Source organism: Cottoperca gobio, chromosome 14, assembly GCF_900634415.1.
Source record: "Cottoperca gobio chromosome 14, fCotGob3.1, whole genome shotgun sequence".
Lineage (NCBI taxonomy): Eukaryota > Metazoa > Chordata > Actinopteri > Perciformes > Bovichtidae > Cottoperca > Cottoperca gobio.
In genome coordinates this window covers 4,615,446-4,626,422 of record NC_041368.1, presented here as the reverse complement: position 1 = coordinate 4,626,422, position 10,977 = coordinate 4,615,446, and the positions used below count along the sequence as shown (strand labels likewise).

General features: G+C 42.8%; 1 protein-coding gene across 1 annotated transcript; it reads right to left on the bottom strand.

Moving 5' to 3' along the window:
* Positions 1-570: 570 nt before the first annotated feature.
* On the bottom strand, positions 571-10,012 carry ripk4 (receptor-interacting serine-threonine kinase 4). The gene is made up of 8 exons (XM_029448273.1): positions 9,692-10,012; positions 7,432-7,723; positions 5,956-6,104; positions 5,513-5,562; positions 4,073-4,231; positions 3,455-3,564; positions 2,488-2,728; positions 571-2,274 (listed from the first exon to the last, which is right to left on the bottom strand). The coding sequence occupies exons 1-8, from the start codon at positions 9,871-9,873 to the stop codon at positions 1,028-1,030; spliced, it is 2,430 nt and encodes an 809-aa protein (XP_029304133.1). The 5' UTR covers positions 9,874-10,012; the 3' UTR covers positions 571-1,027.
* Positions 10,013-10,977: the final 965 nt, after the last annotated feature.

Below are 10,977 nucleotides of genomic sequence, written 5' to 3'. Positions count from 1 at the left end.
CAGTGACATGAGGTGTTGATAGAAAGTTTAAAAAAAATACTTTTACTTGTTTGGAGAACCAGTGCGACTTAAATAATTACAAGCCTGCGTCTTATTTTGTGCTGAGGAGTGAGAACGCTTTTTCATTCTCAGTGTTACATTTACATTTTTAAATGCCTTGATTCCATCAACAGGTTTTTTTCCCTCTATTTTCGGAGACAAAATTGGATTGATTTAAAACCAACAATTTAAATGGAGTGCTTTCAGTAACGATGACATAAAACATTGCGAAACCATATTTTGAGAACACAAAAGGCCTCAAGAAAAGCTAATCCTAACAGTGCAGGGAATAAGCTTTTGCCCATGTTTCTCTACGCCAATCTTTTTTGTGAGCCTTGAAAGGTATTAACACTATGTGTTACGACATCTGTGTTTATGTATTGTTGCACATATGAATGCATATTTTGGGCCAGTAAAAGCCTTTCATTATTGTGGTTATACAAAGTGACACATACGTACTTTGAAAACAGAACATTTGCAGATCATGTTTATGTTATGAATGTGAAAAAAGGTCAAACAAAATGAAAGGTTTCAAATGTTTTAATGGATGATGCAGCACTGATATGTAACAGGTTCAGAACACTGAATGAATGATGATGCTCTGATGATCTACAGCATTTCCCTAATAAGGGTTGTGAGCAACGTTTGTGATGTCTTAAATAAAACTTATAGGCATACCAGCTGCATTCAGTGAATTTGATAATCCTAATTCTGATGCTGGTGCTTGTTACGTAAAAAAGTGAACAAAAAATCGAACATAAAAGAGTATTTATACTTTCTATTCACAGTGTACATATTTACATTAAAGCTTTTCTGACCATTAGGTTAACCTACTGTGCTGAAAGGGCTTATAGTCCATTGCTTATGGAAATTCATGAAGCAGTTCTTATCAGCAGCTTATAGTCCAAAAAAACTCTCTTAAAAGTATGAAGTATAAAAATGACAGTGAAGACAGTTCTGTACAGGCGTGGCAGTGTTTTAGCTCTTGTTAGCAGGGAGCTGAGGAACACTGTGTGCTGCTGGACTTTGGGCAGTCTTTGTTGTTGTGCTCCGTTAATTTCAGAATGACGACTTTCCTTTGGAGCCGCTTAGCCTCCAGTGGTGCGGGTTCAGCTTCCGCTTGCACTGAGCTCTCAGTAACTAAGTCCTGGCAGTCCTGCGGCAGCAGCATAGTGATGATGTCTGAGTATCCACCCTGCACTGCCAGATGTAACGGGCTGAGCCCCTGCTCGTCCGACAGAGCGCCACCACCTGGACAGTGAAGGAGCAGCTCTTTCAGGACTTCACAGTGTCCATTCTCTGCTGCCAGGTGGCAGGGGGTGCGGAGGGCCTGGTTGGACCTATAGGGGTCCGCCCCCTCTTCTATCAACATCTTGACTGTGGCCAGGTGGCCTCGCTGGGAGGCGAGGTGGAGAGGAGTGAGTCCGTTGGCGTTCTGTGCGTGAATATCCGCCTGGTGTTTGATCAAGAGGCGGGAGGTGCTGGTGTGACCCGTCTCTGCTGCCACGTGTAGGGGTGCGTTTAACCCAGCAGACGTCATGTGAACATCTGCTCGTAGTTCAATCAGGATCCGTGCCACTCGGTACTGCCCTCTGTAGGAAGCCAGATGTAGTGGCGTGCGGCCGTCAGACGTCGCCCCATCTACATCTGCGCCGGCCTGCTTGACTAGCAGCTTGACGATGCCCAGATGCCCTTGCCACGCAGCAAAGTGGAGCGCCGTCCAGTTTTCTTTGCCCTTGATTCGAACGTCAGCACCACGGCTCAGCAGCACCCGGATTACGTTCTCCTGGCCGTGCTGGCATGCGACATGAGCTGGCGTGCGTCCCTGGCCATCGGTCTCGTTGATGGCCGCCCCCCGGTCCAGCAGCAGCCGTGTGATGGCCTCGTCCCCGATCTGGGCAGCCCAGTGCAAAGCTGTGTACTGGTCCTCATCCTTGGCATTGACGTTGGTGCTGCGCCGACCAAGAAGAAGTTCCGCCAGGGGCTTTAGGTGCCTCTCTGTGGCCAGGTGCAGGGGTGTGGAGCCTCGAGCATTTGCAAGGTTGGGATTGGCATTGCTCAGGAGGAGGAACTTGACAGCCTCTTCATTGGCCAAGGTGATGGCGTGGTGGAGCAGACTGCCTCCTCCGTCAAGGAGAAGATCCACATCCTGAGGCTGGAGGATCTTCATCAGCTTGGCAGTGTCTTTGGTCCTGATGGCATCACACAGCTTACGCCTCTGGACCTCAGTGGAATCTGGGTGGTAAGGAGGAAAAGGCTTCATGATCATATAGCAATTTTAGGTTTACATATATAAGGGCACGGTCACATAAGTGCAAAATCAACATTGTTGAAAATGTGTCTCCCGTTCACTTCCATTCTAAGTGAGCCAAGGGATCAAAACTCGCCTGCATTCGCGCATGTATGACCGTGCCCTAAAAGTTCCAGTTGTAGTTACTCAGCTCTTACCACATGTGTTTTCCTTCTCAAAAGACAGCGTGATAGAGTCCTGGGAGGAGAAGGCTGAATCCGCTGAGGAGATGCCAGACAGCCTCTTGCAAGTGTTCTCCTTGCTGTGGCAACCGTCCTCCTTTACTCGATCAAAGCTCCTCGAGATCCCAGAATCCATCTGGCTCAACATCTCCGACAGGCTATAATCTTTTTCTGGCAACATGGCTGACCTTGGACGCACCAGCTTGTTATCTTTAACCTGTAGCCAAAAAGCCAGATAAGCATATTTAGACCATTACATTTATACTCAGGTGTGTCGCACAAAGCCACTTCCAGTACAATTAGCTGAATTTAGGTTTGATCCAGTTTGATCCAGCCACTTGAACACATATAGAAGTGTAAAACATCTTCTATCATTCATGAACAGCTGTCACCTGTGACCAGCAGGGTATTTGTTGCTAGTCACGTACACAGAGAACTTTGAGGAAATGACAAAACAAAAACACAGACTAAACAATCAGTCAGTCAACATTCCTCGTTTGTGATTCAACTGTTGTTCAGGATCAAATATTTACACAACATGTGACTCAAAAAGTCATAATCGTGTCTGGAAAAATTAAGAGATAAGGCTCAGTTTAAAAGCTTTTAAGAAGAATAACAGTCATAAACATAAAGCAACAGCATATAAAGTGGGCAATCACTGTAGCCGCTTATCCTCATTTGAAATGAAGGGTCACATGATTCACTATGAATCAATCTTGAGGTTGAGCATTCAAAATCAGCCGTGTGTGACTTTACTAGAAAATCAACACACACACACACACACACACACACACACACACACACACACACACACACACACACACACACACACACACACACACACACACACACACACACACACACACACACACACACACACACACACACACACACACACACACACACACACACACACACACACACGGCTCTTGTCTGGTCGTACCTGGTCACTAGTGAGTGCGTTAGGAGACTCTGGCTCTGACGTTGATACGGTCGGTGTCTTGGTCTCCTCTTGAGGTTTAGAGCAGAGCTCCTCAGCTTCAGATGTGATGTCTGAAAGGACAACAGCGCTTGGTCATGTTTCAGTAATAGCTCGAGTGGAAAGCTTGGAATGCAATGCAAGACAACAATCGTAATTTAACAGCTTAGATTCTTAGTGTATGTTCTGCTCAGTGTCTCGTTGAAGGAACAGGATCACTTAAGTTTCATATTGATTTACTTTGTTTGTTGCAGTCACAACATCAGATTGTCACTACATGATCATTGTGGCCAAAATAATTCACACTAACAGTATCATTAAAAAATTCATCTTTATGGTGTGTGTTTTGTCTCATTTTGATGAATTACAAAGATATGAAGAGAGTCGGGAGTCTGTAACCATAACTGTAAAAAAGCGTACAAAAGGAAAAGTGGAAATTACTTAAGAGGGGCTGAATTATTTACACAATACAATCATCTGTGTATTGTTAACATGATATCAATATCATTTACATCATGGTTATTTTCAATACCGGTATATCGCAACACCTTTGTATATTGTGAGTAGGGAGGCACTATTTACCCTGGAAGCTGGGTCTGGCATCAGGGTTTGTGGTCCAACAGCGCTGCATGAGGCTCAGGAACCCTGCACAGGCTGAAGGTCGGCAGCGTGGCACAGCACCCAGGTCTGGACGCACCCCCTTTACCACTTTCACCATGATCTGAAGGATATTATTCTCACCTGGGAAAATAAATCAGTTTTAATACAAACAATATATCAATATAACTGTTTCATATTGTGGGGCATATAAACCTGATCTGAAGCCTAGTTGTCTGATGAGGACATATGGTTTTAGTAGTAATGCAACATGCTGCAATAGATGATGACATAAGAAGGTGCTGAGCCAGCGCCTATATAGATAGTCAGTTATGCACACCTGTATAACCATCTTCCCATGTGCTCAGATAAGAGTGAGTTAGCAGTGTGGGGAACGCTCTCAAGAGTTCCTACTCTGACTTTTTTTCTATCTGACTGTGGGATCAGCCAATGATTCAGAACAACCAGGTAAAGGCGTTAATCACAGGTACTTTGCCTCCTATTGGAGCCATAATTGCCTTTGGAGGTGGAGGAGGAAGAAGGAAAGGGATGGTAACCAGGCCATTCCTTCTCACTTTTTAATTACGTCTGGATCAACATAGGCGGTGCCAGTAGCAACCTGGAAACCCTCGCTGGTCTTCTAAAGGAGCCAAATTCATTGAAGTGAACTGTCACCTGATACGCCTGGGAGAAAATATACTGTAATAGTCCAGCTCTGCCCAACGGCTTTGGAATTTGCAGAGTAAACACAGACAGCACCTGTGCACAAGTCTTCACTCTAAAATGTAATGATTTATGTTATGGGACCTGCATTTTGGCCCCAAAAGGAAGGCGAGTCCCCACAATGCAACTGTGTAAACAGATTTAGTTCCCAAAACATGTGTAATACATGCCCACATACTATACACATAATTAATATTTATAATAAGTCAAATGTATGACATAACAAGTCCAATGTCCCAGCTAATGTAGAACAAATCACATATTAAGTAAATAATTTGATGTTTTGAACTACAGCAGAAAAACTCAAAACTCTCATGTGCTAATTACCAAATGTTAGCATAGACCGTATATAAGATGCTAACACACGTAACTAAACTGACAACCATGGTAAACATTATTACTGCTAAATATCAGCATGTTAGCATACCATCACCTTAAAGCACCACTAAGTACAGCTTCACAGCAGCAGTAGACTCTTAGTCGTGTAAATGACATGCTGCCATAAATCTTTAAATTGTAAAAACACGAACATGATATTGTTAAACCACTAAAAGTCACAAAATGATAATATTAATAACCCAGACCTATCATAATTAGGAAGTAGTCACTCATCATTTTGAGTCACCATCAGTATTTTGATTACTTTTTTGACTTTCTTGGCCTTAAAGGAAATCCATGCTTTAATCGTACTGCAGGTCTCACCTTGGTAGGGTTTCTTCTGTGTCAGAATCCCCCAGATGACGATGGAGAAACTGGAATAGAGGCAAAATGAAATTGAGAGATGTCAGTACAAAGACAATTTCAAAAAATAATGCTGCAAAAAAAATTGGCATGTTTTAAAATTTGAAGCTGAAATTGCTTATCACACCAGCTCATACTGTATGTACTGTATACATATTGTATACACCAGTGCTGTCAGATTGTCAAACATAATTAAATTGAAGTGACACATTATTGGAACATTTTAAGAAAATGAAATTCATCTCTCTTCATTATGTGAAACATGGTTTCACTCTTAGCTACCAAATCCATCATCCTGATGTGATTAATAACAGTGAGTCAGACCTTGAAGGGGAAAGGCAGACAGACAGCGAAAACCTGCATTGACACAAAAAGATTGCATGCAAACTTCTGAAAAATCCAACCTGTATACATCATGCTTGGTGTCCGACACTCTATCCTTCTCAATGATGCTCTCAGGTGGCAGGTAGGCAATAGTGCCGCAGAAGCCGTCTCTACTGATGTCATCAGCCCGTGACAGGCCGTTCCACCGGGCCAGGCCAAAATCAGATATCTGAGACAGAGAGAGATCAGATAAGACCCTCAAACAGAGCAACCCAGCTGCCTTTTTCTCATGAAGCAACGTGACATTGATGACTAACTTTGCCCGCTGAATGTGACAGGCTGCTAAGCTCCTATTATGTGCACTCAGTGGTATGATGAGGGCAACACAGCCATGTCCCAGCCTGTAGGAGAGGAGAGGCCCTTCACGTTTGTGTTGAAGAGTGCACACCCACGCTCTTTCATGCACACGCACTGACAGAGGGAGCTTTAATAGGAGCTGAATAATCCTGTCGGGACAGGCCCGGTGAGGTGTTTACGTCCATGTATTAAACTGAGAAATGACGGTTCCCACCCATTGCTCTTAGTTCAGTTGAGCTGTTCGGAGGTAGGACATAGGCTGAGAGACACCAGTCTGCCCAGAGCGTGTGCAGGGCTGTCATGTTAGAATGGATGAAGGGGGATAGCAAATCCCCTCATGGCTGAAATGTCTCGTAAAACTCTTTCAACCAGCTTCAAAGCAAAGACAACTGTGATTTGACTTCATGTCAATTCTGTCTTACAGCAACATAAAGATTAAAATTAATATATGATTTCAATGAGATTTCTCACAAACATTTATTATTTTATAGTGTTTTTTTCTAGCCAAAAAACCTTTACATTTGAATTAAAGGCCAAAGTACACGCTATCAAGAGCTCGCTACCTTTAAAATATTTTAAAAAGGGAAATTGTCATCACATTTAATTCACAATGTCTAATTATTTGTTGAGATATATATATATATATATATATATATATATATATATATATATATATATATATATATATATATATATATATATATATATATATATATATATAAAATATAAATGTATCTTCTTTTTTACCATAGTTTCTCTTTAATTGGATTGTTGTCTACTGATCGGTTAGTTTTCTGCTCATTTTGTGTGATTAATGTAGTCATTTATTTTTTGTTGTATTTCTTCTATTTGAATCATGTCAGCTTAGTTTTCTTTCCTTTTGTCCTTAAGTTGAGGAGAGGTCTGTTGTATAAGCTTGTGGCTTCTTGGCCTCTCCTGTCACATTTCTGATGTTTTCATTGTCTCGATTTCATGCAGTCTTATGTGTGGGTAAAAAGTCAAGTAAATGAAAAAAATAACATAAAATTGTTATTACAACAAAAAGATTTAGACTATCATTTACAAAAGATATGTGCACAGTACAAGCTGAATGATTATCACCTTTTTCTGTCACCAATTTGAATGATTTCACTCGATACAGGCTAAAAGAAAAGCCCTTCAGAGTCACTTAAGATGGCACTTTGTGATAAACTTTGTACCTTGACATGATAGTGAGCATCCAGCAGGATGTTGGCCGGCTTAAGATCAAGGTGGAGCAGTGGTGGGTTCATGCAGTGCAGGAAGTTCATCCCCACCGCAGTCTCGTGGATGATGCGGAAGCGGAGCTCCCAGGGCAGCAGCTCGGTGGCCAGCAGGGTCTCCAGGGAGCCGGTCTCCATGTACTCCATCACAAGTCCCTGGGGGTCGTGGCAAATCCCATACACAGGCAGGATGTATCGAAACTTGGCTGCCTCCATCTTCTTAGCCTCCTCCAGCAGCTCTGAACGGTCCCTGGGATAAAAAAGAAAATACACCATGTTAAATTTCATTGGCTTCATTGAGTCTGGCTCTTCTGCTGGAGTGATTTAGAAAAGTGCAACAAACTGCAGCTGAAATGTAGGTTAGCTCGTCTTTAACCATAGCTTCCACATCCATTGACTCTCAGGTGTTTAACACCCTTCTCATAAAACATTAACCCAACGATCATGAGCTCATGCTTTGTTCATGGAGCTGGAATATTTGGCCTAACGTTTGTCCTAATTCAAATTCCAATGTATAACATGTCATCCTTACTGAGCGCCTAGCTAAATGTGCAAAATGTTTACCGGCATTACCCTTAGAGGCTGTGCGACCTCTGCAGACGTCTATAATTCATTTACCACTGTTGTGCTCTTGACTGCCCAGAGGCTCTTCTAAGGCCTTGAGGACATTCCAGTCCAGCCTGGAATGCATCAGGGGTGCCCGGCCGGCTCAAACAGAGCTCTTGTTTTCTGTTGCTCAACCTTTGCACAGCTCTTATCAGTCCACCGGCCCCGCTGGCATACCTCAAACACAACTGTGCAGGTCATTCATGACCTCAGCGCACAAATCTCCAGCAAAGGTTACTTTAAAAATGCCAATCCTCAATGAGGTAAATGAGAGGAAGATATATCACTCAGGGCTGTAGGAATATGCTTTATAAGCAGAATTAGGTGAGCTGTGCTGAGAACTCTGTTTTTCCACCATTAATAAAATGAAATTAGAAGCCTAGGGGTCTATTATGTGCAACGTGTATCAGGTTACTAAAAGAGTCATGTTCTATAGGAGGGAGCCTGCCTATAATTGTCCTTTATAGTCAGTACAAGTGAATGAGGCACAAATCCCCAAATCTGCCAGGCAGGAATAATCAAACAAGACATGGGAGAATAGGCAAGCACTTGTTTGTTAAATCCTTCACCTAATCCAAAATGCTCCTCAGCAGCTCCCCAGAACCAAACAATGTCCCTGCTTTAACAGAGAGGCCCGGTAAGACCGGTTTTACGGCTTCTTTTATTGTCTGTGCTACACAGCGGAAGCCTGCAGCAGGCAGACAAAGGTGGCTTTGAGTCCCTGCTGTTGATGTTATGCGTGGGTCAATGAAGGCTGCAGTCAAATAGCTGTGTGTGTACTTTGCAGATGTTTGGAGATGATGACAACTGTGGTTCAGGTTCAGCAGATGCAAGTTGCACCACAGATTCTGAGAGGATTAAAACACGGAACGTTCTTGTGGGCTAATATTTATAATTTGTCCGAAGCCCACAGATTAACCAAATGTGTGCACACACAGCCCACAGGAATGGAAACTTACACACATTTTGACACAGTTCTCTCACATGAACACTTACAAGAATATATTTAAAACACCCATTTTTTCTTTTTTGAGATATCCATGAAGAGCAAAAATATGAGTCATTGTTATGCAAATTGTTACAGAATTCAAGAGGGTTGTGCAATCTCTAGCAGTGCCTGGAGGAAAGACCACCTTTTGAAATGTACATGTATTTAAATCCGCCCCTCCCTGAGGTCCATAGAGAAAGATGTCACTGTTGATTGGGGAAATCAGCGGTGAACCTTTCATGTTTGGGTCTTGTTAGAATAAGTAAACAGCTATGGCCCTGAGCAATGTGGGCTGACTTTTGGGAAGAATCAACATATCAGTGGTCACTGCAACACAACCTAACTGTGTCTAAATATCTATACATGGCCACTGTTTGCTGCTGTGGCCCCTTTACAGCTGCACTGTGTGCCCAGACTAGCAGCAGGTGAGTCACACATTCCCTGGTGTTCACCTTCTGAGGCACAGTCATAATCTAAGCCTCTGTCTGTCTACTATTTGTCCATAAACTGGACAGGAAGTCATAAAGCTAACAGACAAGAGCTGGATGAAGACAGATTAGTACATCTGGTTCATCACTTTATCAGTTCAAAGATAATTCATGTGGCTTCACAGCCGTGACTTACTTGTCATCCATATGAAGGCAGGGAGGGCACTTGATAGCCAGCCATGTTTTCCACTGTATGTGCCGGACTTTGTATACTTGTCCAAATCCACCTGAGCCTATTTTCTCCCAGCTGTCAAACACAGAGGAATCAAAGGTCCTTAACAGCCCCATATTCCCATGTGGAGAATCCAGGACGTCCATATTCGTGTTGAGAGACCCACCAGCTGGGCAAACTCCTTTTTTATTCGTCTCCAAGGCACAATCTGGGCAAGTGAACAGACACTCTGAACTGCCTGCTTGTGAGTTCTTCCTTGTTTTTGCCCTTGTCAAGCTCAGTGTGGCCCCTCCCTCTCTTCAGGTGAAAAAGGGGTTGGGCCTGCACGGTGCTGTGCCGGGACACAACTTCCTGGTTTTGTAACACAGAAGATATTGAAAGCTTTAACAAGACGGACCACAAGGCACCATGCTGGCTGCCACGGTGTCCTTAGAAAGGTGTTTACAGATGCCCTACAGATCCAAGCTTTCCCATATTTCTGCCATGAAAAGGAGAGAACAATCTTTTTATTGAGCCAGAGCCCATGAACCCAGGAATGTGTCTTATCATTTGTCCCACTGCAGGGTCAGAAGGGACAGCAGCCGTGGAGCTGCGTCCTCTGGTGGGACAGGAGACTGTAAATTATTAATTTCTCTTATCATGAAACAAATATGTAGTGAGTACGCTGACGTAAATGTAATGAAGCAGTAAATCATACACACAATTCATATGTCCTAACTCATACTGTCTATAGATCATTACTGAGGCCGCATAGATGTTTGGGTTTTAAAAAAAACGTGATTGTTAAAGTTTAGCCTTAGGGACTGTACAAACAGGGGGGGAGGGGTCTTTTATTTCCTTAAGCAGCTTCTGGTGGATCACAGCACGGCAATATTCTACCACCATCCAAATCCAAACTCAAAGGCTTTATTGTCATAAGCACGGCAGCTACAGGGTAGTTGTTGGCAATACAAATCTTTAATCCCAGGCTCCTCCGACGATGCAGTGCACTATAGGCCTTCCAAAGGCATAGGAAGAAACAAAGCAGTGCAAGAAGAAAATGCAGGAATAAGTCAAACATATACATATAGAATAGAAAAAGATAAACAGAATGTAGAATTAAATACTGTATGCTGTGGTGAATGAATGAAAAGGTTGTAAAAACAGATGTGTATATGTATAAATATATAATATATGAACAGGCAACAGACATTATGGTATTAACATGTAGTAAAAATAAATGTACTTATCCCCGGATTACACTTTATAAA